This window comes from Clinocottus analis, unplaced genomic scaffold, assembly GCF_023055335.1.
Source record: "Clinocottus analis isolate CAN_PGR_092001 unplaced genomic scaffold, fCliAna1.0.p SCAF_25, whole genome shotgun sequence".
NCBI lineage: Eukaryota > Metazoa > Chordata > Actinopteri > Perciformes > Cottidae > Clinocottus > Clinocottus analis.
The window spans coordinates 5088709-5116633 of record NW_027175987.1 but is presented as its reverse complement, the minus strand read 5'-3'; the positions used below and the strand labels follow the sequence as shown (position 1 = coordinate 5116633).

The 27925-nt window shown below is 42.5% G+C and overlaps 1 protein-coding gene across 2 annotated transcripts; it reads right to left on the bottom strand.

Annotated features, from left to right (window-relative positions):
• Positions 1-91: 91 nt before the first annotated feature.
• Positions 92-27297, bottom strand: rnf220b (ring finger protein 220b). 2 transcript variants are annotated; one of them, XM_068591539.1, is made up of 15 exons: positions 26692-27297; positions 9588-9714; positions 8625-8667; positions 8441-8533; positions 7978-8020; positions 7574-7663; positions 5034-5077; positions 4679-4766; positions 4164-4260; positions 3828-3887; positions 3647-3699; positions 3439-3523; positions 2102-2210; positions 854-928; positions 92-747 (listed from the first exon to the last, which is right to left on the bottom strand). In XM_068591539.1, the coding sequence occupies exons 1-15, from the start codon at positions 27281-27283 to the stop codon at positions 676-678; spliced, it is 1671 nt and encodes a 556-aa protein (XP_068447640.1). In that variant the 5' UTR covers positions 27284-27297; the 3' UTR covers positions 92-675. The 2 variants fall into 2 exon arrangements, with proteins under 2 accessions (XP_068447640.1, XP_068447641.1); XM_068591540.1 differs by lacking the exon at positions 7574-7663.
• Positions 27298-27925: the final 628 nt, after the last annotated feature.

Below are 27925 nucleotides of genomic sequence, written 5' to 3'. Positions count from 1 at the left end.
GAAATAACATTGATAAAATGTGATTTAATGACCCTTTACAAAGAATCACCTCAATGAGAAAGACAAAATTAGACTGAATGTAATAAGATTATTGTGAATGTTTTCAACTTACTGAGCTAAACAAATAATAAATGATCTAATCAAAGACACACTGTACAGTAAATACAGTTGGGTTGCTAGTCAACATCATACACACACACACACACACACACACACACACACACACACACACACACACACACACACACACACACCGATCCAAACATACACAAAACTATATACATGTGCTTTGCATGTGATTCAACTATTTCTTTTCCTCATAAAACAGAAAAAAGGGTTACAAAATCGATAAATATTGTCTCAAAGTGTTGTTTTTTCTATGTGTTTTTCAGTGCCTGAGCTCTCAGTTGCTTTGAGATGCTTCTTCTGCTCAGTTTGATGTTGCAGCAGAAACATGGATAATGTACAGGGCTGTAAAGGAAGGTCAAAGGTCACACTTGCTGCTCTTCGAATTGTCAGGGGTTAGTAGGAGTACACTGACAGGTAGGACAAGGAAGGAGGAGGAGAAGGAGGAGAAGAGTGAAGGAGGGAGTCTGTGCCAGGCCAGCTGACCACAAATCCACGCCTGATTGGTTCAAACAGAAGAAGCCCCTCTCCTCATTGTGAGTGGCTGCGTCACAGGTAGACCCGCCTCAGGTCTCCAGGTGAGGTGATGGTGTTGCACTGAGGACACAACTTCTTTGCTCCCTAAAGGAAAATGTAAGACAATAAATGTTTTTGTTTTTTTATACTCACATATACTACATTATATTACTTCATGTTTATGTGAATCAACACAAATCTGATGTTTTACCAGCGTTCGAAGCCAACACTCCTCACAGTGAACATGCCAGCACTGGATGGAGGTGAGAGGGGTTGTGTACGTATCCTGCAAAAAGAAAACACAGGTGATTATTACTTGTGTAGTACATACAGCTGCCACTAGATGTCCATGTGAAACTATACAATAACAGCTTTAAAAGAGGATTCAGTCAAATCAGCTTTTATTGAAGTCCTTTAAACAACAAGAAAGGTCAAGCTGGGGTGTTGAGTGATCAATTACATTACACTTTTTCAGTTTGCATGTATCGTAAAATACACAATGTTTCAGTAACTATCTCCAAAGGATAAAAAGACATGGTAAAAAAAAGGTTCTTCACTTTAACATTCCACCGACTTGCCTCCTTACACACTCCTGTTAGTGCGCTTGTATTTGAACAAACACAACATATATATTGTTGTATATAAGAGGGCTGTAACTATACATTTCATTATAGATTAAACCTATTTTTTCTGTTAATCCGCAAATCATTTGCTGTGAATTAAATTAATTATTAATCTATAATAATAATAATAATTCCGTAGAGACCAGCTATACAGTATGATTTTTATATAGTTTCTTTGTTCAGTCAACGACCCAAAACGATGATATAAAACAGAGCAATGAGTAAACATGGAGGATTTTTGCTCAATAAATGACTCAAATGATTACTTACAATTGGCTAATTGTTACAACACAAGAGTAAGTAAGTTATTGTTTTCAAAAAACTATATCGAGCTAAGATTCAAGATTAAGCCCATGAAGTATAATATAGAATGGCCAATAAAACATACGTTAAAACTCCAACAGATTTATATATATATACACACACACACACACACACACACACACACACACACACACACACACACACACACACATATATATATATATATATATATATATATATATATATATATATATATATATATATATATATATATAAATATGTGTATGTATATATATATATATATATATATATATATATATATATATATATATATATATATATATATATATATACATAAAGTGTTTCACATATTTACAAAAAGCAAAAAAAGATAACACAAACAAATATGTGTCATATTACCATTTCCACAATTACAGTAAATTCCAGTATGCCAGAACTGATTGACTTATTGCCTTCGGTCCCTAAAGGAATATTTGCGGTTTCTGCATCACTGCGCTGTGATCTTTATGTTGTGTGTCTGCTCTGTTGATTTGATTCGGCTTCGTACTCACCATGCAGATGAGGCATTTAAATCTGTCTCCTTTAGACAACTGTTTCTCCAAATCCCGTATCCGCGCTTTAAGTGCATCCAGAGTTGTCAGTGTGGAATCCTCTGAGAGTCTGCATGCACACACACACACACACACACACACAGACACACATATAGATGGACGGTAACAGGAGGAGAGATGGGAGGGTGCGTGAGTTAGGCAGACACTGGAGAGTCATTTATAAATCGAAGACAGATTAAATTATTCGCTGGCCAACATGGACACTGAGCATGAAATTTAGCAGCAATCACATTGCCTGCATTCGCTGTCTCATTTATCATAGGCAGAGTGTGTGTGTGCGTGTGTGTGTGTGTGAAAGGGAGGTGTGGATGAGAGGGTGGGGGGGTGAGATGTCAGGATCCTCAGCAATGGACTTACACAGAGACACACGCACAATTACAGGGTAGACTATATGTGCAAACATACTGTACAGCGAGGCAGACAGGCTGCGATGCTTTAAGTGTGATGAAATGTGTGTACACGCCTGCTGTGACCTTGATTGATGATATCATCACATTGATATAGTATTCCTTTGCAGCAGGCTGGGGGGGAGCAGGGGCAGGTAGTCTGGACTGATACCACAAAGAGAGCCCGGTCCCCAAAGTACACTTTACAGTAAGACATGGTATATCCTCCTCAGCTCTGATTGGCTGATTCACACCTGATGTTACACCCAACCTACGTTACTTATGACTTAGTTCTGACGTCTGAACTGTGTGAGTCCACACCGAAACAAAATCTTCAACATCAGACTTCTTACAAAAAAGGACGAGAGCTGGAACAGTATGTGCTGACGGTATAACAGACATCCAGACTGAATAACAAAGAGGACGATTTTACTCAAAGAAAGAAAGGTACTGTGTGAAAGAACTTTATTCATTGGGAGAAGAACATCAGTCTTTACCGTGTTGTACAATATTACAGATACATGCTACTGTTTTCTTTAAAACTATAAGTCTGACAACCTTAAAACAATATCTGCCTTAACCCTTTGAACTATTTGTCTCTTGTTCTGTTGCTGTTATGCTGCTGTCTGCTGCCCGATGCCAGTGTGCTAGCGTGCATGTCTTTATTGTAATGTGTGTTAGGATTGTATGCCAGTAACAAATATGTTGTAAATGTTTGGACGTGTGTTGCTGTCTTTTATATATTTATATTTAATTTAGCCCCGACCCCTTTCAAGAGACTTTGCCTTTTTACAATTGGGATTATTAGCGGTGATGCCATCTCTGACGCGGAGAAATGAGACACAAACATGTTCTGTAACATGTATTATAAGCTCTCAGTGACAAACTTACGTTTCAATCACAGAGTTTTTGCAGGTTTTGGGTAAACCAGCTATGCTGCTGTCCAGTCTCTCTCCACTGCTGGTAGATGGACTCCCTGAGTGAACAAACAAATAAAACGGATAAATACAGAGCCACCTCACATCTTTCTCCTATACAATTATTTATGTATTCTCTATGTAATCAATTGATTTATATATTTAAAGTTATCTTAACTCACCATCATTTGACCATTTGGAAAATTCTAGGTTTACTCTGGAGTCACTGCTGCTGCTGGAAAAATATAACAAGACCAATATTTTAAATTTAAAAAATGGCCTAATCAGCTGTGATAAATGATAAGGAATAGATGCTATGATGAGTTCTATATCTAATTGAACCTCCACTGTGAATGAACATACTTTACTGTCGTGTCCTTGGAGCTTTCTCCTGAGCACGGGATTACATCTGTCTCTGAGTATCTGAGAACAAAGGTCAGGGAACATAGAACAACACACAGATAACAACAAGTGAGACACATATATAGTTTACAAATGTTGAACAATGGTAATAGTTTGACTGAAAAAAAAGCTTGTAAAGGAGTTTTTATTGGTCATTGAGGTGAAGATCTTCTGTTCTAAGTTAAAGACAGCTTTTCAAGACAGCCAGCATTGCTCTTCACACCAGAATGTGAATAAGGAGAATGGTAAACTCAAACATGCAATCAAATGCAGTGCTACTACTGAGTTAAAGGATACTGCGCTCTGCCGTACTCCAGAGTATCATCTCCATCTACGTCCAGGTCTGCGTCGCTGTCCCTGCATTCTTTAGCCGTCGTGCTCACCAGCACTGCACCTGAGGACACGTTTTTACAACCAAACAAATGTTTTAACAACTGTGGCAAGAAGTCGCTCATAAAAGGATATCTTAAAAAACATGGGCGGTGGTGATTTCTCAGGTCAAGGAGAATTTTCCAAATCGCAAATGTTATGTTATGTTCCCTGTCTGCTTGTCGCTGTCAGTCAGCATGTAACAAGTCTGCAGGTCAGAGATTCTCATGTAAAGGAAACCGTTACTTTCAATCTAACCTTCAAGGCATCCTGTTCCGCTGTAATCTGGACTGAAAAGTTCAGTGGTTTTTCAACTGTCACTCAGTCACATTTTTCACCCTCTACTGAACAAGGGTCACACACACATGGGTACCTCGATGGCACACGCACACGCACGCACACGCACACACACACACTTATGACAGGCACAGATTTGTGCTTACCTTTATACCCCCCCACTATAGACGACATCTGCATCCTTCTTCTCTCATTCCACTCGTCCTGCAATGGCACCAAGTCTGTTGAACCCTCCTGAAACACACACACACACACACACATAAACATAAAGTACACAATATCACTGTCTTGGTGAATATGTCCATATGCCTCCCGTAGCCTTGAGCTATGTATCTGCTTCTGTGTTTTCATAGCTGTAAACCATCGCCGGTAGTGTTTTCACATGAGTACACAGTGAGCTGACAGTGACACTGATGCTACGTGAACAATAGCAGTCAACAGTGATGGTCGATTGCAATAAAGCTAGAACAACGATTGTCATCTGTCTTATTAAACACACACCTGTCCGCTTTCTTGTTTCCTCCTCTTCAGCTTTCCAATCCTGACTGGGAACAGAGAATAGAAAAGGTTGAGATGGTCATCAAGATACTTTAAACACAGGCTTCAGTAACTTCAGCTGGTCCCTTTATGATTTTTACCTTACAAACTAAAGGGTTCATTCCTGACTGCATGAACGAGGGGCCAGATCACATGACATTTTGTGTAATTTTGGGTCTCAAAATCCAAATGCTTTCCATATGATAAAAATGTGGGGGTTAGAAACAGGCAGTAGTTTGTGATAGTAGTCACTCAGTGAAAAGTAAAGGACTGTATAGAGGGGAGGGTTTTGTCCTTTCCCTTTTGGCTGAATGTTGTCTGACTTTCTTTGGGATATTAGGGGATGCTCTTTGTTTCTCATACTCAATTTGCTTATATATTTTTTACATACAACTTGTGTCATGAAAGTTCTGTCTCTGGTTCAGGGATTTATTAATACGTTTATTGATGGTGCACATTAGAACTTCCATGAAAATATTTCACTTTAAGGGCCGGCTGTGCCTTCTTTCATGTGTGGGGTAAAAAACAAGTTTTTTTACGGGCTGTGCCTTCCTTCATGTGTTTCTGTTGTTTACCACTTCCTTGTATGCATGTGTTGCTGTCTGGGTGTGGCACTTAGTCTCACTCTCTCACCTGCTGCCAATCTACCTGCACACTTGCGTTTAATTCCTTTATCAACCTCCTACATCATTAGGTTTTCCAACAAAGTCCTCCACCTGCCTGGGATCTCTGCCCGCCCGCTTTGTCAGTCTGTTTCCAGCTCTCTGTCTTGCTCCATCGCGAGGCTCTGTCTAAGGCTAACGAACCCCGTCTCTCTAACCACCAGAATACATCTCCTGTGAACAGTTACCAGAGTTCTACTTTTGGGTCCAAGAAAGTTTATGGAGCATAACAGTTGCACCAATTTGTAACACTGTTATATTATTTTGACATGTCGAGGGGGTGGCTTTGCATTTTTTTTTTTAAGGCAAGAGGAGGATTCAAAGAAAACAATAATACACATGGGAAGGGCCTTGAAACCATATAATTTGTTTAAAAAAAATGTATTTCGTAGTTTAGATTGAAAATTAACATAATATGTAGCTAAAGGAATGGATACATTGTTTGAACTGTGGAAAAATGAAAATAAGAGACCAAGCCTAAACTCAAAGTTTCAGAATCTATATTTGTTCGATGTAAATAAATATTGCAACCACTTATATTTAGTGTGTAGTGTTAAATAACATCCAGTTTGAATTAACCTGTTCAACATGACGGGGATGAACTCATCTGACAGCAACAACATCAATAAATACTAACTTCTTTTGTTGTTTAAGATCTATTTTAAGCACACTTTATATGTGAATGACCCTGTAACACAATCACAGAAGAAGTTGACCACATTCACACGCAAACCCAGAAGTACATCGAAAAAGCCAGAAAGCACAGCTGCAGGCTTGACGTATACAACTTGTGCAGGATTTTTTGTCAGTAGATGCAAAACGTTCCTCTCGTCCCCATCGTGTCACCCGGCCCCCCCCCACTGCCCTCTTTGATATGAAAGTTAACATGGCAGAACACCAACTGCACCTCCTCTTTCCCACTGTGACCTGACTGACTGCAGATTGCAGAAGGGGACATTAAGTTTTAGGGCCCTCTAATTCCTGCTGGATGACAGTGGACCCCGGCGGAGGGACACACAGAGAGCTGGTGGCCGTGACCCGAGTGCCGCCATCCCAGCAAATATAATGAGGGTTAAAGAGATGGTCATAGATGAGGAAGAGCTCATCAAACAGAAAGAGGAGAGAGAGAGGGGGAAAGAGAGAGAGAGGTTGATTAATCAACAGAGGAGCCCTCCTCCTCCTCCTTCTGACATGTATTTAGAAGCTCATTATGCTGTCCTGTTATAAGGACCAATAAAGGCTAACAGACCTCGACAGCACTGGCAGTTTGAAGAGTCAGCTAAGAACCGGAGAATCTCAGTGTTAATAATAACTGTAGTAAGATGTCTGTGGTGTCAGCCACAGCTTTAAGGACACTCTGCCAGTATACATGTCTGTATCAGTGCACAGGCTATTATATCACTTTTAAAAGAGTTACTATTGTTTATCTATTAATGTATTGTTTGATTTATCTTTTTTTGTTATCATTTAGAGTGTTTTATTTTTATAAGTTGTAAGTAATGGCTTCCTTAATGAATCATTCACTAATCATTTGCTTCATAGAACGGTTTGAAGTCATTAATCAGACCCAGACTAGTGTTTATTCCACTATAACGTGTTCTCTACATCATCCCTAGATAGATTATGGTCCCAATCCTTCATTAATAACATACTAACTTCATTCGACTGTGGCGATTAGTATAACATTTATCAACCATTGATAAAACCATAAGTCATATCTTATAAGCCCTTTTGTAGAAAGTCATATTATTTCTTTAAATTTAGGGACTGGAAGCAAAGCTCAACAGCTGCTCATTCTAGTGAAACGTGATGATGAAGGAAGTGCTTCTCGGTGTGTCTTACCAGCTTGTGTGCAGTCTAGGTGGGCTCCTGCGCTGTGGGGGCGTAATGGGGCGGATTTGACGTAGCACCTGCACCAGCAGAGGTCATCGACTGTTAACATATCAAGAGGTCAAAGTTGAAAGGTTAATAGCTCCTCTGCTCGTGTGGGCGCTAGGCCGGTGTGAGATGGTGTGGGAAAAAGGGTGATATCTAAACCACTGGTGAGGGGTGACGGAGCGGGGGCGGGGGGTTGGACGAAACACATAACTAGTCGCATCAGTGTGAATAAAATAAATTATAATGTTTTTTAAAGACTCCGGGTCCTTTTTCTTTTCTTTATTCAAAGCCATTTAAAACGGAAGACTTGAAGGAGTCTACCGTACTGAGTTTTCAACATTTAGGCCACTCTGCATGCGTCCACGTACCATTTAGTCGTGTGTGTCTGTTGGCCCGGACACGGAGAAACGTCTGCAACAGTCAAAAGGACAACATAAGAATGCGTTGTTTAAGTAGGAACAGCAAGCACAGGAAATCGCAGTACGATAGTAACACACTGGATATCTTTATTTCTCACGATAGTAACTACTGGTGTTTAGTGATTTCATAGTGCCCAAATCAAAAGTATCAGATCAAAAGTTTGAGAAAAATGATCAAAAGAATTGTACAGATATACTCTGTGATCCCAAGTAAATGAAATAATAAATCAACTTAAATAATCATAATAATAACTCTTGTTATTAGGTTTCTGTTTAGGAAAAGAAAGGTGCATTTACACATTTTAACTTTTGCATCTGAGCACTAGTGGCCACACAAATGTTCAATCATGTCACTCTGTAAATCTGAAACTACTGATAATCTGAGACTGGATTAGTTATCATTTAACCTCACCTGGTATCGATCGGAGTGGGCCTCATCAGATATTCGAGGGGGCGAGGTGGGAGAACCTCCTTCGCGCTTGATATGAAGCGAGAGGGACAGAGACTGGTCAGAAAAAGGAGAAAGAAGAGAAAGTCAGAGAAACTATCACACCTACTGTGTTCACTTTAAACTCACAAGGACAGCAACTGTTTACCTTCGGCGTCCTTATGAGGTGGTTGTGCTGCACTGGAGTGGCACTGCAGAGAACAATCAAATTGGAAAATCACCCAAAAGCCCTCAAGACAGTCACACACAAGTCAACTACACTATGTTCCCATTAAATTTGCAAACACAATATTGTCTTTTAAATGTCATCTTGTGAATACCCACTGCTTTTATCTTGTCTGAATTTGTGTCTGAGTCTGTGTATAACCTCATTTTACTCTTTCTCACTTCATGTCTATCACATAGATACTGTACACATGCACACACACACACACACACACACACCGACACACACATGCAGTGTCCCCGTGGGCCAAGTTCAATTTGAAACCATTACTGTCCACGGAGCGGTCGTTAAGCAGATTTGGAGTGTAATGTCTTTATTGGAGGAATCATTCTTCTGGTCTAAGCAGCAGGTAATGTGTCTGTGTAACTGTGTGTCTCTGTGTGTGTCTGTGTGCACACTCCTGGTCCTTGTGTGTATGTTTTAGACTGTGAGTGTGCGTGTGCTTAGGGCTCAAAGCAACCATTAGAAGGACATTATCCACCCGCTGTGTGATTGGTCGCCTCGAGGCCGCAGGCTGTAATATGAAATATGTAGGAAACAATGAGGCAGCTTGTAAACACTGCACGCAGGTGACAGAGGAGACAGGAGATACCACCTGGGGAAACTAAAGGGAATGGTGCTGTGTGTGTGTGTGTGTGTGTGTGTGTGTGTGTGTGTGTGTGTGTGTGTGTGTGTGTGTGTGTGTGTGTGTGTGTGGGAAGCAAGGGGGATCCCTCTGGCTACAAAATCTGTCAACGTTTATTATCACCTGAAAGCTGAACAGAAATAGAAAGTCTGGGACACAAAACAGGAAGAAAATGACAAATGGATAACTGAAGGAAGTATAGTTTGAGGTAGCAAGTGTAGAAGAAAATTCACTGAATGAGTGAGATCAGAACATGATACCTGATATGTATCTGGGCAAGTTCGGTCAACTCCTGCTGCATGTGATCCTGCAGCTCTCCTGGTCGTAGAGTCGCCTGGCAGACTGGACAAACTGGGGCCTGAGCATCATAGAGAGTCTTCACTTTGCCTGGATAATAAGGAAAGGGAGAGTGTTAAAAGAGATGTTGCAAAAAAAATCAGGATTTTCTATATAATAAAAGAGAAGTAAATGATGCTGTCCCACAATTCCTTGCGCCAGCCTCATACTAAAGCGACACACCATTGTGTCGTCAATAACCGTCGTCGCTGTGTAATTATGCGCTAAGATAAATCGAAAACATCAGGAAAACAGGCTGGATTCTGTCTGGACAGGGATCCTAACTTTTGCACATTAATAAAGGACAAACATAATATATTATTATCCATCATATAAAAAACATCTGATTTGTGAATTATATTTTTTTTAAATATTCGTCACTTGATAGCAGTCAATTTTCAACAAAGGCCTCAAGCTGGACTTGAACCTGTGATCTTACTCTCTAGACCGCCATGGCACCTAGTGTAAGATTTCTATAGTTGATAACAGCCTTCACTGTGTGTGCGTGTGTGTGCGTGTGTGTGCGTGTGTGTGCGTGTGTTCAGTCGACTATCTGTAGTATTGCCATACAGTGGCAGTGAGAGTAAAATAAGGTTACATACACACATAAACACATAGACGGACTGCTATGGGCCCCTGCTGTCAGTGTGTTGACATCATAGGCTGTCAATAGGAACATTACCCAGGAGGGCCACTCGGCCCATTGGGCCCCACTGATGGATTACTGCTATAAGCAGCCAGCTGGGAGCCTGCGGAGCTCTACTATATCAAGATTTTACCTAGTAGATGAGGTGATTTACTCGTGAAAGACATCAATCACATGTAGAGAGCTAGTAGGCAAGATGCACCTAATTTCCATCACTGCACAGTCAATGGAAAACAAATGACAGAGCTGACAACCACAATTTAACACGTTTTAATACAGAACATTACAAACAGATTAGTCTCTTGGACAGTTTCTCAGTTTCCTCTCAATGTGACTGACTGAACTTCCTTGAGGATCTTATTATCCGAACACAGGACTCACACTTTCCCACTTTCTCCACTCTAAATGACCAGCGACGTGCGAGCTCAGATGTCTGACGGCAAGTGCCGTCCCCTGACATCAGTTGAGCTATGAGCCCCCACAATGAGGAACCAAATAGGACAAAATGGCCTCTAAATAAAACATGGGATGGAAAATAGAAAGTGGAGTCAGGTGTCCTTGGAAGAGTGACAGCTCTCCTGGTTTCACCCCTTTCTCTCTCTCTCTCTCGCCTTTTTTTTTGCATCCCCTCGCGGAAGTCTAAATGACTTTTCCGGACACGCATCGAACGTTCCCGGGCTTTCTGCGCTCTGCCGCCCGGAACATGCAGGCATCAGTAAACAATGAAATCTCTGGGCTGAAATTGAATTTATAACCACATTACCTGGACAGATAACGTCTCTGAATGGCGCCGCGATAAGAGCAATGGGATTTGATTTTCAGGTGTTTTATTGGTCCACTTTTTGGATAAGCCCCCCCTGATCCGACTACAGCCTCTCCCCCACCCTTTACCTCTGTCCCACACAAACATCAGATTTAATTATGAGCGGGCATTTGGATGTATGGATGAGTGTGTGTATGTGTCTGTGTGCACATGCTTTTGCTGAAGCCTGACTCTGGGCTTGTGCTGCGCTCTCATAAGTGACAGTTGTTGGTTCATGACCACCTTTTTACACGTCTCCATCCCCCCACTGCCCTCCGCCCCAGCCCACATAAACCCTGTCAGTATCAGTCAGCCTCAGCCCCTCTTCAGCCTGGGGGGTCTCAGACACATAACAGGGGGCTGTAAAACCTGCCTGTGGGGCTTGTTAACTGTTCCCTCACTAAGGCAACTGGCTCGGATGGATTGGCCCTCTCTGGCAGAGTTTGACTGGCTCATCTCCAAATGTATTTGCTGTGTCTCTGATTGTTTCCTTTTTCTGTCTTTCTGTCTCGCCAGTTCAGGACCTTATTTTCCTGGATGTACATCCTTTGTCCAGCTGTCATTTGCTCTCTTTGCTTCACTTACTGTTCCCACTTGGAAGGATGCTTCTTTGACTAAATTCAAGGCTTTTTCTATCTCTATTTTTTGGTCACTTCAAAATTGACTACACTATTTTCACAATATTATAAAAGCCCCACTGTGGACTACAACTGTGCTTTGTGTACGAGTGGAAAACCTTTCTACAAGGTATTACACAGATGAGCATACACAAACATACCTTTATACAATCTCTTATCTACCCATGGATTTGAAGAGATCACACCCTTAGGGAGAATAACTCATCAGATCGATGTCTGTGCCGTGTCTGCACTATCAAGAACATCACAAGATAGTGAAGTTCATGTTTTGTAAATAAACAAGCTTTCGTCCTTGTCCCACACTGTATGATTGATGGTCAAATCCAGTTTCTGTTGTTTCGCATCAAGACATGGACTGTGACTGTCCTGCGTTCAGTGCTCGCCACTGCAACAGAGAGATCAGAATCCAGCTGACAAATCCTGAAAGCTTCGAGTCCCCCCGAGGGCCTGGGTAATGGCCGATTGCAGCGCCCATATGACGGCTGCCAGTTCTGCTGATGCAGACGGAGCGGAGATGCCTAACGTGACCTTTAGTGAATGCCACATCACATCAGGCCTGGATGTCACTGGCTGACATTATGCTGGGGCATGAAAAGGCTGTTCTGCAGGGGAGACATGGTGACGAACGTCCCCCCGGTGACAAACCTGTGGACGTGGTATAATTCTGATTGACGTGAGGAGGATTGGACGGCTTTGAATGGCAGGGGACGTACGAGCAAGCGTCCGGGGGAGCTTGTGGAGGATGTGTTGCTTGTTTTGCGTTGGCTGGGTCTGTTTTTCTCTATGTTCACTGGCAGTAAAGTGCTGAGACAACTCACTCCAACTGGCATCATTATCCCAATCATCAAACAATTCTCTAAGCACATCAGAAATCCCTCTATAAAGTCGTAACAAGCACAGACTCTATATAACCAGTAGGCATGTAGAGATTGGCGGGGGGAGTAAAGTTAACGCTTGGCAGCTAACTGCAGTGGTGGGTTGTGTAGGCAGGTCCTTGGCACACTTTCAGAGGAGATGGAGGGCTATAAAAGCCATTGGCTCCTGCCACACCTGTACCCCGCCCTATCCCGCGGCCTGCTTCCTATTTAAAAGCATCACATGCAGGATATTAGTCAGGGTTTTTTGCCGTCTGTGAGGTACAGCTAACCTCTGAAGCGAAGGGGGGAGAGGGGAAAGTATGCAGGCCGCCGTTTGTATTTTATTGGGGAAATAATGGCCTATTGAGAGGTTGGGTATTTAATGAGCAACATAATAGGCCCTGTAGTAACACATCTGCTATGAGCAGAGTCATTTCCTCAGCTTTCAAAGGCTGCTGCGCCAGCCTTTGAAAGCTGCTTAGTTGCCTTTGACTTAGTACTTCTCGATATCTGCTTTTTATTAATTGCAGAATTGCTACACCAGTACTACACAAAATACAAATGTGCTGCTTGGATCCATGTTCAATCCTAACCACATTTAACGTCCGATGAAGACAAACTCCCTCTACTGGCTTGACCACAAATTTCTCACTGTCCAATCTAATCCCAGCATCCTTCAAAAATATCCCTCCTCCTCCTCTGCAATCAATTGTGTTTAATGTATTAAAGACACTCACCACAACCACCGCAACCTTTGGCCCTTCCCCAAGTCAATGCCTAGTTAGACCACTAATGATCATTCATTGACTAATAAGATCTGTATCAACCTCTTGTGGAACATTGATTGGCCTTTGGCCTCTGTAGTGCTCTGTGCATGATGTGGACAACGGGAGCCGGCAGTTGTAACTCCTGGGGAGTCAGATGATGAAAATGTTCCTGGTGGGAATGGACAGAAATCCTTAACCCCAAATAGACTCATTCTGAAGCACCTCAGGCCAAATCCCTTTTCTTCTGCCCTACAGATCAATGGACATAACCTCTCTGACCACAAGTCAATCAGCGCACAAACCCCCAATTTCTCTCATTCTTTCTCTCTCTCTCATCTTCTCCATTAGTCATCACAATTGTTCCATCAGGTGCGGGCGTGGTTCAGCATGGATGTGTCCAATCATCTCACTGATGGAGAGTGGACTGGTAGCTGTGCGACGGTCCCTGTGACCATTATTCCCCTTTTCAGGACCTGAGGGCAGAGATCGAACCCTGCCTCCGCTTCGCTCCAACCAATCAATCTGGCCCTCATTGAGATGCATGGCTCAATGATCTTTGATAGTGACTTACAGATTGTAGAGAGAGAGTGGAAGTCAGGGGGGAAAGTTAGGACTGTCCTTGGGTATTTGCAGTAATATGAAGCTACTTAGAAGCCACATCATGGGGGAATATCTCCAGGTCTATTTGAAGATTAAAATATCTGAAAAACATCAGATCTGCTGATTCATTGTGGATGCAGAGCTTGTAAATGGCAATTTAATGTTGTTGTTTTTTAAAATAATAATGAAGTCAAGTGGCCCGCTTGGTTCTGTAACTGATAACCAAAAAAGACCATTATTTGATCAGCCTAACAGTTAAGGTCCAAATTTATAGTTGCAGGTTTGGGGTTTGTGTTTCTCCCTGAGTGGATCCAAGCAAACTCTCTATCAGCAGAGGAGAGATGATGTGTGAACCTTGGAAAAACATGACACGACAGACATGAGGAAGAAGAGAAGTACTGATATAAGGAGGTTCACATCTTTTATTGCAAGTAATTGACAAAGATGACAAACAAGGTGATGTTCTGTCTCTACTTGGATCTGTTCGGGTCCTGGATCAGGCCAATTATTCTCAGGCCCTCTGCTTTCTTTTAGATCCAGTCATTTTTTTATGGTTTGGGGTAAGGTTTGTTTTGAATCAGGTTGAAAATGATTGTTTCATGATGATGTCAACTTAGTTTACCCCTACCAAGTTCGGGCCCTACCTGCAACCTTTGTTGCATGTCTCCCCCCCACTCCCTCCTTATTCATGCTCTCATATATCTACTGTCAGGAGTTATGATCCTCCAAAAGCTGAGATGTAATCAAACTCATACTCTGGGCAGTAAATGCCAAATCCAGACTTTGGCATCCATTTTCTGACTGCTGTCTGTTAAAGTCAGTGCTGTCGCGTTGGATCAAGAAGCCACTGACAGCGGACGGCGAAAGAGATGTTCACCGGTGGCCTGTAACTCAGTCTGATGCCATCAACCTGCACTCGCTTGACAGACTGGAATATACTGTCATACTATATCGTCATGACTTGAACCTCTCTCAACACACTATCAATTGCCATAATCGGTTTAGGTTTAACTTGAGTTCATTTTTTGCCAGGATGGAAAAGGTTTCTCCATCAGCCACATTTTAATGTTCATCCCATTTTAATGATTATACAGCCTTGTATGGGTTTTAAACCATCTACCACAATTGGATTTGGGAAGTACTTTTCAACCAAACAGTAGTGAAAACACAATGGTGCTTCTATTAGCTCCGGAATAGTTGACATATTGCAGAAAACGGCGACATCCACGCCCCGCTTGTTAACAATTTGAGCTGCAATGAAACCCCTGCCAAGGTTTTTGGGGTTTCAATGAGTGCCTTCCTCTGGAAGTAGGTAACTTATGAAGTCATGTGTAGCCTGCTGTGAGGTATTTATATTTCATGTACCGGCTTGATTGCTGCAATATATTTTTCTTTTCTTGTATGTCGTTGTGGGTTGACGCAAACTTGTTGATCCAAACCTATACATTACTTCTGTCACGACCGTCTCAACCACTCTTGAGTGTGTGCGAGTGCGAGAGAGTGCGAGAGCGAGAGAGAGAGAGAGAGACAGAGGGTGAGTGCATATGTGTGTCTGTGTGTGTGTCTGTGAGTGAGTGAGTGAGTGAGTGAGAGAGACATCAAGAAGTTAATAGACAGATCACAATCCCTCATTAGACCCTCATTAGTTCCAAAAATACAGATCACTATTAGCCGGCCGCTGATTAATACACAGCAATACTCCCTCTGTGTCTCTCTTCCTCTCTCTCTCCCTTATTATTCCATCGTTTCCTCATCACTTCTCTCTCATTTTCTTTTCCCCTCTCGCTCCTATTCCCAATTAGTGGTTAATAAGGAGAAAATGAGCGGGTCGCTTCGTTGCCTGCATCAACCACTCGACTTTTCTAAACAGTCTTGGACAAACAGTGTGTAACTGTGTGTTGAACTCACTGAAGAGTTTAATTGTAGCAGGACTCATCAGTGGTACTACAGACTATAAAAAATAATCCTGACGATATAATTGTTCAGTTGGGACCATTTTCTGACAAAAGAGTCCAAAACAGAGCCCAAAATTCCCAAAATGCCTTGAAAATATACTCCCCAGATATCACGCCTGAGCTTTTTGCATCAAGTAGGCGACTTTGGTGCCAACTTTGACACATTGAGCTATGTAGGCACACAAACTGGGTTCTCTGTCACACGCTCTTAAACTTCTTCAACAAACATCACGGTGGCATTTTGGCAATTTTAAAAACAACAAAACTCAAAAAAAAAAAGTGAGCTCTTTGAACACAAGCACTAACATGTTTTTTTAGAAAGGGAAAACAGTGGATTTATTGCGTTCTTAGTATTGCCGTCAGGTGCACGAGGCAGATTCTGAGAATTTAGATGAGGTTTCCAGATGGTGGGGAGAGGTTTCAAGTAAAGTTATTTGCATACATGTAACAAAAACAGTCTCAACATAAGATGTACCATTATGACTCCAAATGAGTTTGCTCTGAAAAATAAAAGGGGTAAAAAGAAGGAAAGACCTAAAAGAAAGGGAGGAAAAGAGAGAAATGAAGCATTTTATTACAGAAAAAAATTTGAAAATTAGGATTTTAGGACAATTTGCTCCTTTTTTCCCCAAATAATTTAATTCATGTACTTTTCTTGTGATTTGTTTGGTTTGCTGTGTACTTGTGGGTTCTTCATGCTGAGTTCTGTTGAACTGGTTTCATGTCTTGGAAAACTGCACCAACTGCGTGAACATAGTTACAATAAAATACATATGACAAATAAAAGAAAGTAATGAGAGAGAAGAGAAAACAAAAGAGAAAAGAGTGTCACCCAAAAGAAGAGCAAGCAACAAAGTGAGAGCCATACTACTCCCTCCTTATTACAGCCGTGCTGTATTTTGTCTGAAATTTTATGAGAATAATAAATAAAAACACTGACACACCGAAATCCCAGAAAAGGAGATAATTTTCTGTTTTTCTGTAGTCAACATGTTTTGAACTAAATTGTCCTTTTCAGCTGATCATTTGGGTGGTTGACACACTCTTCTATGGCAAAGAAAACACACCCCACCTGCTTCCCCTCACACACCTGTCCCACATACATTCTGTGCAGTGCAGGTGAGCGTCGATGCCTTTACCATTAGCGCCACACTAACACACTTCAAATAAATTGTTGTGTTCCCCCTGCAGGAGACATGCCGGGTTTAAAGCCCCGCATTGGGCCTTAATCACAGTGTAGCAGGCCTCCAACGTTTCAGCCACCACCCCGCAGCGTCCCTCCCTTCAGACTCATGAGCGGGCATCATCACAGATAACCCATCTGTCTCCCCCTCTCTTCCAGATAACATCTGATACTGTCAAAAACTGTGTTGACTGCTGCTGGTACAAGGGGACCACAAGCAGCTGGCGCTCTGTGATACATCTGTATTTGGGTTAGTCACACTTCCTAAGTGATGTTATTGTGTCTGCCTGGATGAGCAAACAATTACAGCAGATGACGTCAGTTTAATCTTCAAATAGTGGAAAGATACAGATGATTGAGCAGCTTATCTTAGTAACCCACACACAAAGGAAAGGTAATCGGGGCATTTAAAGCTCTGAGCTTTGAAGATTACTTCATATTACATTGTGAAGGTGAAGAAATCTTGGAGGAAAAATTTACTTTGTACAAATATTGAGGGGAACTCTTGTGTAAATGTACATTAATATTTTTAGCAGATGTTTTCATTCTCCAAGAAAAGTCTCGGATTTACATTATACAGACATATAGACATTGAATGTGATAGACGTAAAAAATGAATTTCATGAAACGTTCCTGTAGCTGCTAGATTTTCTGTGGATTTTTAGGATGTTTCATTAAAATAACTGCAATAACTAATTTTTAATCTCTTTTTCATGTGATCCAGAGATTAACGGTCTCGAAAGATGACAACGATATGAAACATAAAATCTAACTAAAGCCACAACAAAAATGTAATAATATAAACTTCACAAATTAAAATATTTGTTGCAGGTCTGTTGTCGTAAATTCAATAATATCGTAAACATGTTTAAGTTATAGGTTCCCCCTCCATGTGATGAAATACTTTGAGTTCAACATTAAAAATGTTCCAAGTAAAATTTCCTAAATGTTGAAATCTATTGTGCGGTTTAAGCTTTACACTGCAAACAAAGGTGGGCAGTAAATAATGCTTTTATGGTTGTTTTCTTTTGAGTATAAAGGGCATCCTTGCATGTTGTGTTTGGTATCCCAGCACCACACTGACTCCACTCGACCCTGAAAGCTCGCTGAGAGAAAGATATATTGAGCTTTAATACAAAACTCTCAAGTGGAGGGACGATCCTCCACATCAAACTAGAAATCAGTTGTGAGAGTTTTAGTTGTGTGTGTGCGTGTGCGTGTGTGTGTGTGTGTGTGTGTGTGTGTGTGTGCGTGTGTGTGTGTGTGTGTGCATTGTCAAAGAGCAAGTGTGAAGTGAAACTAAGAGTGTGAACATGCACACTTTGTATTGGTTTGTGTGTGAGAGAGAAATGTGTGTATGTGCTCGTGTTTTTGTATCATTTGCACAGTTGGACTGTGTAGCCCCGGTGAGCGCAGCGCAGTGTGAGCCCCCGTCGATACGCCCATCCGATCTCCCCTGTCAGCAAACACAGGAGAACAAAGAGGCCTGTGGCAGCGCCAGCGGGTATAGATCTTCTCTCCTGTGTTCTCGCTCAGCGGGGTCACGCAGGAGCCGCTCACAGTTCAATCTCCTCTACTTGACTGATCAGGAGCTTTGAGCCGCTGCTAATGAGACTGGACCCTCTCCAGTCTGCAGGACCCTAAACCAGCCCACCCAGAGAAAAACCAGGAGTCCACTTAGATACAAGTAGCTTGCTCAAACTGTGATTCAAGTTAAAACTAATTAATATCAATTATTGGTTTTATATAGTCTTGGTCAAAGCCCCTTTTTAGTCAAAATCTACTTAGTACAGAGACGCTGATTCAGTGCATATGATATGAATTTTACACTAAAATATGTAGGAAAAAAGGGCCGTACATTTAGACTATACCCTAAAGCAAAATACCCTATAGTATTTATTTTTAATATTAAATCTATTCCGGCATGAAAAATAGTGTGGATCACCAAGATATACTGTAACTCAAATACTGAAGTGATATGACACAAACACATGTTTAAAAGTTTGGACTGTATTTTAATTTTTTTTTGTATTTTCTTGGGAGTAATCTCCATATTTTCCAAGTGGGATTTAAGATAATCATATTTTGGTGGATATCCGATAACTAAAACATTTTAAAAATTAAAAGAATGTGTATTTTTTAGAATTGAAATGTCACAGTATATTTATACATGACAGGGCATTAAACCCATATTTTGATTTAAAAAAAAATATCATAACACACTTATAACACACATTAGATTCTGATTTAAGAATCAGCGTTAGAATCAGTTCAGGTTAAAGGAACATTATGGAGAAAAAAAAGCCACAATAAGGCAATGAGACGCCCGTTTTTAATCAAAAAAAATGTTCAATTCTAAAAACATGTAAAAAAAACTGCACTGGAAACGTGTTTGATCCCATTGGACACATTCAAGGTCGCTGACTGCACTAGATTATCACGGTGGATGTTTCACAGTGTTGAAGCTGCCGTGTGACTTTCCTTTTGTGCTACCGTAGCATAGCAACTTGATGTTCTATAATGGTGTCTGTCATTTGCATTGAAACAATCCACAGCATGTATCCCATAATCATTCGGTGATTGATTTGTAATTGCACTAATAGGGTCACGACCGAGACAATAGGATGTGTGAGGCAGAGTCCCTGCTCTTACCCAGCCTCACAGCCTCGCAGCGGGCCTGCTGAGCGCTGCCTGTGTGGTCTGTGGGGACAATTAGCACAATCTCCATACTAATGGCAGCCTGTAATGGACACTGCTGAGTCGGCCAGCCACTGTGTGTGTGTGTGTGTTTGCATATTATGTATGTGTGTGAGGGAATGTTTGCATATGCGCATATCCTTCAGAGTGAGTGCCTTCCTGTGTGTAGTTGAGCGTCTGCCTGCCCTCTGGTGTGTGTGTTTGTGCGTGTGTGTGTGTGTGTGTGTGTGTCTGTGGATAGAGTTCCTGTGTTCATGTATTTATGTGTGTGGGTCTGCCTTACAAGTGAGTGTGTGTAAGTAGTCAGTAGCCTGTATTTTACTGAGGTGACTGCCACACCACCAGCACCCCCTTTGCTCGCGGCTCTAACCCTGATCCGCGTCCAGTCATTAGCACCATAATAAAGAGTTGAGACGACACGTAAAAGGTTATATACTGCTGGACTGCTGTTATCCGATCAATTATCAGGCCTGTGATTTATGGCTCAGACCCAATGCTATTCTCTGAGGAGAATTGGGGGAGTGTTTACACCCCTACACAGCGGGGTGAAGGGTCAATCCTGGCAACCTTTGACCTTTCAGGCAGGGGTGCACCGGCACTGATGGGAGTGTGCGAACAGCACTGGAAGTGACTAAATCGATAAGTAGATCTTTAAAGATCCATGTGTAAGTAATCTGTACTGTTTCCTGTGCTTTAACATGTTTGAACTGTCACATGCGCATACTATAAATAACTTTCTCTCTAAGAGTCTACATATATTGCTTTTAAGTAAACTATTGAGTGGCAATATTAAAGGGAGAGGATAATGAGAAAATGAGGGAGTCAATACACCAATATGGCCATGCTTTCACCCAGAAACCTTTCCCGAATATCTTCCTTTTATTCAAATTCAATAACTTTGAAAAACAAAGCTCACATTTGATGATCTACAACGGCTGCCAATCCTGCTTAAGAAGCCACTGAATAATGTCAGGACGTCATGTATTTGGGAAGTAAAGCTATCACGCCTGGCATGCTATTGACGTGCTTTTGTCAAGCTCCTCCACAGCTGGGAGACTTGCAGCGAGCACAAGTGACATGCTGTAATGAGGTCTGTGTGTGACACAAGGCATATATATATATATATATATATATATATATATATATATATATATATATATATATATATATATATATATATATATATATATATATATATATATATGTGTGTGTGTGTGTGTGTGTGTGGTCTTACTGTATGGGCACACTGCTCCTCAACAGCATGTGTTTAACCTGAGCATTTGGCCTCTCTGCCCTCCCTATCTGCCTGACTGATTTGTCAGGCTCTGGGGACAGGATGGAGACTGTGCGTGTGTCACTTCTGCGATTCACTCTACAGACATATCCCCTCTGCCATTACCCCAAGCCTTTACTATACACACACACACAGACACACACAGACACACGTCTTTGATGTGAGATCAGAGGCAGCTGTGATGCAAGTCGATCAGGTGCGTAGAGAGAAGTAAAGAGGGAAAACGGAGCGAAGGGAAAAAGGAAAGATGGCCTCTGTTACATTGAGGTTGTTGTATTAACAAACCCTGGCGCTCTCTCTCTCTCTCTCTTTCTCTCTCTCTCCCCCCCCTCTCTTTCTCCCTCTCTCTCTCTCAGAGGCAGCGCTGTTCGGTCACAGTAGGCGACGCAAGGACTACAAGATGTGCTGTGAGTGACTCATGTGTCGGTGGAACATGATGTTGACCGTCAAACAGGTGCTGATGGTCACCACAAAAAGAGCCCCACGCGCACACACACCCACATAAAGACATCCCCACGCTACTGTAAAAGCCGACTGCCAGACTTGTAGAAATCGTGTCTGTCTCCGACAAGCCGTGTGGTCCACAGCCTGATACTCAAAAACATTTCACGATATTTCGGCCTGCATGGAGGCTGTAACACACACAGATACACACAATCGCCACACACACCATGACGTATTAAGACAACATGTAAACCAAGGAAAACTTACATGTTCCCTCTCTCCAGCCCTTTTATGATGAAGGGAAGGAGGTAAAAAGCCAAGAAGAGTTTCCCCTCCTGCCAGGATGAAAGCCTCTTTTACTTGGGAGAACATTAGGAGAACAAACTACCATCACAACAGGAGGGGGAACAGTCAACCGTGCAGTGCTCTCACATCAAACACAACCACCATTAATATCGTAATGCTTCCTCCCTGAGTGTCTGATATCAAGAACAAGACTACCAGTGTGGCCGATACAAGAACTTGTTGCACATGTCTTTGAGAAATTGTAGCTTTAAAAACAGAATGAATAACATAGTGGCTGCAGTATGCGACGCTGCCAGGTAATTATTAATCAAAGCTTCTTGGTCTTAAACTTGATTAAAGATTTAAAAAGAAATGCTCAGCTCAACTGTAGTTTATTTTACAAACAATATTGAACATGTTCATGATTTCATGAAATACTTGAGTATGAGTTCACTTTGGATGCTTTTTTCATTCTATTAGCCAACACTCCAAGTCGTGTTGTTCATATTTAGACCTCATTATTACAACATTTCTACAGATTATTTTCTCAAATTTGTTCGTGACAGATCACACCGACACAAATCACAAACAAAAAGGAGCGTGAAAACAAACATGCATAAGCATATGGTGAGTGTGACTGTTGATGCATGGAGTGCACACGCAAGTCCGCCCGATAAGGAGTATACACTCTGGGAATAAAAGCGGGCAGCAGATACTATATGTGTATGCATGAGCATCGAGTGGTTGCTATTGATCTCCTGTGGCCTGCCAGTGGGATGTAAACACTGTGTCTTTCAGCAGGAAGCTTCACTCAATACGAGCAGCCGTCAACAACTGCTACACAGAAAACACAGCGCACAGCCGGCCTCGCTGTTATTAAATCAGCACGCACGGCTCGAGTATATGTCTTGGTGTGTTTGATTGTGTGTATGTGTGTGTGTGTGTGCGCGCGAGGGAGAGACATGTCAATATACTGTACAAATAAGTGTATAAAAAGTGTACAAACATGCACTGCTTGTGGGTGAAAACCGTGTAACAGCATAATTGTGATCATTTTAGTGATTTAATGGCAGAATAACCACGCGCTCCAGACAGCATTAAGACACTAAGACCTAACTCACATCCATCTGAACGTGCGCCCGCATGCATACACTGCGCACACAAAGCATGTCAGCTGTGTCTGGCACAAGCGCAACAACTTCAAACTTCACCACTGAGATAATCCATGTGCCAAATCTAAGATGAATCTATGTAATATTGATTCTGTTCGGGCGGCGCACTAGTCCGCTAACAATCCATGAATAACCGACTGTAGAGGACACTTCCACAAAGAGCGCATCTAGTGGAGAATCCTCAATGTGTTTTACACTTACATGTTTCCCCCCTATTAACTTCCTGCAGAATTTCTTTACGCTGAGGTGAAGATTTGGCGAGTCTCTCAGCGCCTTCTTGTCTACAACGGCCTGCGCTCGATGCGCTTGTTGGTGTGACGTGTTAAATGTTAAATACCTGTCGTCACATTAATTACCAGTCTATTTCATTAAGCTCATATGTTTCTCTTTACCAAAATCAACCCACGCAGACTCACACCGGTGATACGCACATAAATAATAATACAATAATTGTGCATGTACAGTATGCTTTACTCTATTGCTAAAAAAAAGAAGTATTAATGATGTCTCTGACACACCAAGTCGACAGCCACTAACACGCATGACAGGAAACCACAAGTTCGGTGAAGGAATTGGATTTTTTTAACCATCCCAGATTGACCAATATGTAAAGCGGCACAGTCATTTCCGTGAATGTAAATCTGTTCGTAGTCCATTTGTATGACAGCAAAAACAAATTTAGAACAAGTCTGATAAAATGTTGCAACTGACACTGTCAAGTTTTGCATCGGCATTGTCAGTAGGGAGGCTGTTTTACCCGAACGTGCAAGAAAAACATGCTTTCTCGTCAATTTTGACGTTCTTCACGAATCAAGAAAAAAATATATATTTTGCGGCAACTTGTGTGTGAGCATGCAAGAGACGTGCAGGCTTTACGGCAATTTGCGGGCAACAAACAGGATTTGCGATGAAAGCAGTGCTCACAATCCACTTCCAAGAAACTGGCTTCAGGTCAATCCAGATAATTGTTACGGTAGAGAAAATAAAAGTGAGATAGCCGTGCTAAATATGTAAATTCACTGAGACCAAATGGCAATACTGCCAGTTGGTCAACAGTTGACTACGTTTTGTTTGGTGGTCTCTGTAGATCTCTTTGTCTACTCTGCAGGTGAAGGTTTTCACTTCTCTGACAGCCACAACCAGGAGTTTAGCATTTAACAAGTATCACATCACAGGGGCTTTCAAACATCTGGCCCCAGTTATCACAGCTCTCACTCAGCTTTGCCACCACAGTCAGACACTCAGACACTCAGACACACACACACACACACACACACACACCCCACTCCTTTAGCGTCTGGCCACAGCGTGTTTGCCACTGAACTCCTCTGGTTTCCCAACTCCTGTTTATGGTAAAAGGGACATTTTAGTTCCAGCTCAGGCCTGCAGCGGCAAGCATCTCCCTGAGGAAAATAAGCATGATTCGCTCCAGTGAAGACATCTGCCCTTTGAAAGCGAGCGTGTCTGTTTGAACAGCTGTCAGAGCAAACCGTGCATCTCAGACATTCCCTGATAAAACAGAGGCAAGTCTGGGAGGGAAAAACGTCAGAAGACAGACACTAAATGGACAAGAGGAGACGTCTACTGGCAGGGATGTGAGGAGGTGCCCTACCTGCATGTTGTGGTGACAAGGAAGCATGAGAGGAACGACAGCACTTGGTCACCTGTGCTCAGCACTGGAGACTATGTGGCATATCAGAGGACAGCCAACCTAAGCATCAGCGTTTCCCTCAAGGGTAAAAAAAAAAAATACTTACACAAAAGTGTAACTGACCACGTCCAGTTTTGAGGACAGTGCCTTGCTGAAGGGCAACGTCAGGCAGATTTTGAATACCTGACATGGAGACTGACTCACTTGGAGGAAGCCCATACAGACATGAGTGAGAGCACGTAATCCAACACAGAAGGTCATTTCTATGATAAAGAAAACGTATAAAGTTTTAAAGTAGGTTTTTATCATTTAGTTTGTACTTCAGCGAGTATTTGCATTGCCACCGCTGCAGCAGTATGCGAGCAGTAGACACACTCTCACGACCAGAGAAGATTTCAAGCTTAACAGTTAAGACTTTTGGTCCTGAAGTGACTGTCTGTTACCCAGTCAAGAGGAACAAGTGTATGTCAGACTTAGAAAAGTGCTGGGAGCTCAATTGCATTAAAGCTCTTAGTTTGCCTGAGCTGCAATCTAATTGGATAAAGCTGGAAAAGCTGCTTCCAATGTGCACGAATCCATTTTTTTTTTTTTTTTAAACTCTTTTTTTGGAGGAGAGATGCTCCCCGTGTTCTAGTCCTCCCCATCTTTTGTCCTTGTCAACATTCCCCAAATGAGATTCCCAAAATCAGGAGGTGAGGGGAGCACGCATGCACGATTGCACAGAGCAAACATTGTCAGACAGACACACCTCTCACGCCAGCATGCTGGCTGGCATCTCTTTCCTTTCCCGTCCTTATTAAAATTCCATATTGAGATTCCTTCCTGCCACTCCGCCTCCCTGGCCCTGTCACTCAGCCACCAACCAGCGACAAAATCAGCAAGTTTCAACAAAGACACACACATATGCACACACGGCACACAATCCAAACTTTTCTTAAGACAACTCGTCCCTGCTCCCGCCCTTTTTGTGTGGGATGAAAGTTTCCTTTAGGTGATATGTATGAAAGCGCGTATCAGCGTCTCCCTCTCCTGCCTTCGCCCCTCTCCATCTCTGCCCCCCCGCTTCTCATTGTCATTATTTTCAATGGTGTTCCCCTCTGATCTGTCGGGTGCTCTCTCTCCTCTCTCTGTCTTTCTCTGGTCCCTTTCATCTGTCAGGCGCTTCTCTTGGCGACCGCCACTGAGGGGGTTTGATTTCCCATCATGCCTAGCATTGCCTCCCTGACTCCGGCTCCCTCTCTCCCCACCCCCTCTCCCTCTGAGGCGAGTGTTGTGCCCCCGCGTCGTTGGGCAATTATCCCCGGGAGTAATGAGGAGCGGCTCTCCCTCCACGCCGCACTGACTGACACCTCTCCCACTCATTTGTCAACAAATCAGACGGCTGGTGTGGGCGGCCATATTGAGCTGAGGGTTGTCGTTGGGAAGCTGAGGCTGAGGCGCATCGCCGCGTCTCTCTTTCTCTCTCTCTCCCTCTCCCTCTCTCCTTTTCTCTATCCTCCTCCATCCCTTCCTCTCTATCTCTGCCACCTCGTTATCTCTGACAGGGTGTCATTCGTTCCAACTCTCACTCCTCCTGTGTCAACCCTCCACACGCTCCGATGTATTTGTGTTCCTCAGCCGCCAAGAAAAGTCAGACTTCCAATAGACCTAATGGTCATATGTGGCTAATGATCACTAAGCTGAATAAGTGACACTATTCAATTTATTTGTGTCAAAGTCGGTCACAGCCAGTCGCTGTAAACACTTTGTCTAACTACGATAAAGACTGAGTGCAAAAGGGAAAATATTTTCAGATATGTCTTTACCACAAAGGCTCCTTTCAATTTGTCACCATTAGTCGATGCAGCTGTAGAGGGTATGTAAAGCTCACCTGCCATGTCGTGTCAGAGTGAGCAAAGTCTTTCATGTGCCAATTAAACTCTGTATATTTCACTGCATTCTTTAAAAGTGTGAGATCAGAGAGCGTGCGTGAGCTTTACATGTGTACATGCTGAAACATGCCTCCGCACTGTGTCTGTCGGTCGAGTGTGTACTCACTGTGCTCTTTGCGCTCCTCGGGGCTCGATGATGCCTCTCCATCAGACAGCAGGCCGGACATGGAGAACAGCTTCCTCCCCGAGTCCTCCCCAGCTTTCAGCGAGCCGCCTGGGGAGCCAAAGTCAAACTCCTTCCCCTCCACCTCCGGGAAGCAGCTTTTCAGCCTCTTGGCAGGGGTGAAAGCTGAATGGTAAACCCCCGAATCCCTCTCCTCTTGCGGGCAGGAGAAAGGTCGGAAGGCGCCCACCCCGCTGTGGTTGAGCATGCTCAGGGTGGAGCAGTCCAGGTTTGGTGGGGTGAACTGTGGGTGCAGGTGGAGCAGGGTGGCTGGGAAGTCTCGGGAGGGAAAGGTGCCTGACATGGGGCCCTGGCGCTGATACATGGAGGTGAAGGTGTAAGAGGCCGAGGGAAAGGGCAGGTGGAGTTCCTTCTCCACGGAGGTTGGGACACCGAAGGGCCTGGACGCCTGGCAGGGGACAGAGGCGTCTCGGCCGGCCTCGGCAGTGGAGGCAAGCACCATCAGGGCGGGGGAGGCCAGTGGAGCTGGCAGGTAAGAGGAGCTGTCCATCTTAAAGGGGCGGTGGAGGTCCATTCACCTCCCTGTTAGTGGTCCTGAGGAGAGGCAGAGGAGAGCACACACAGAGTCAGAGGAGAGTTCTGCGGTTGAGTGTAAACAGCTGAGCTACAACACAAATAAGAGCACAAAAATAAATTATACATTGTTAAGGATTTAGATTATTTTTTCTTCCATGCAAAAAAATGTTTTCTTTATGCTGTATTTTCATAATTAATTGGATCGCTCTTAGAAATATATATTATTTTTTTTACAAGTTCACAGATTTTTTGGGGGATAATTCCCAATGCCATTTTTTTAATTACAGTTTTGGACTAATTTCTACAGAAAAGTGTTGGAGGAGGCGTTCTATGACTGTAAATAATTATGATAGAATACATTGACAGTAAAACACACAAAAGTAAAGCCTAAAGGCACAATAGATATTGATGTGTAGGCAATTAAATTTGGGAACTCTTTTCAAAACATTCAGGAAAAAAATACTCTTTTTTCTGTGTAATACATTAATATTCTTAGTAAATATTGTCTGATTGTGTCCAAAGCAATAACAGTGTAATAAGCATCCGGGAAAATAAGTTTATCCATATTGTTCTTCTAAAATGTGAAACGCCAAACTTTACAATGACATCAAAGGATAAACTGAATTGAATTAATTGCACA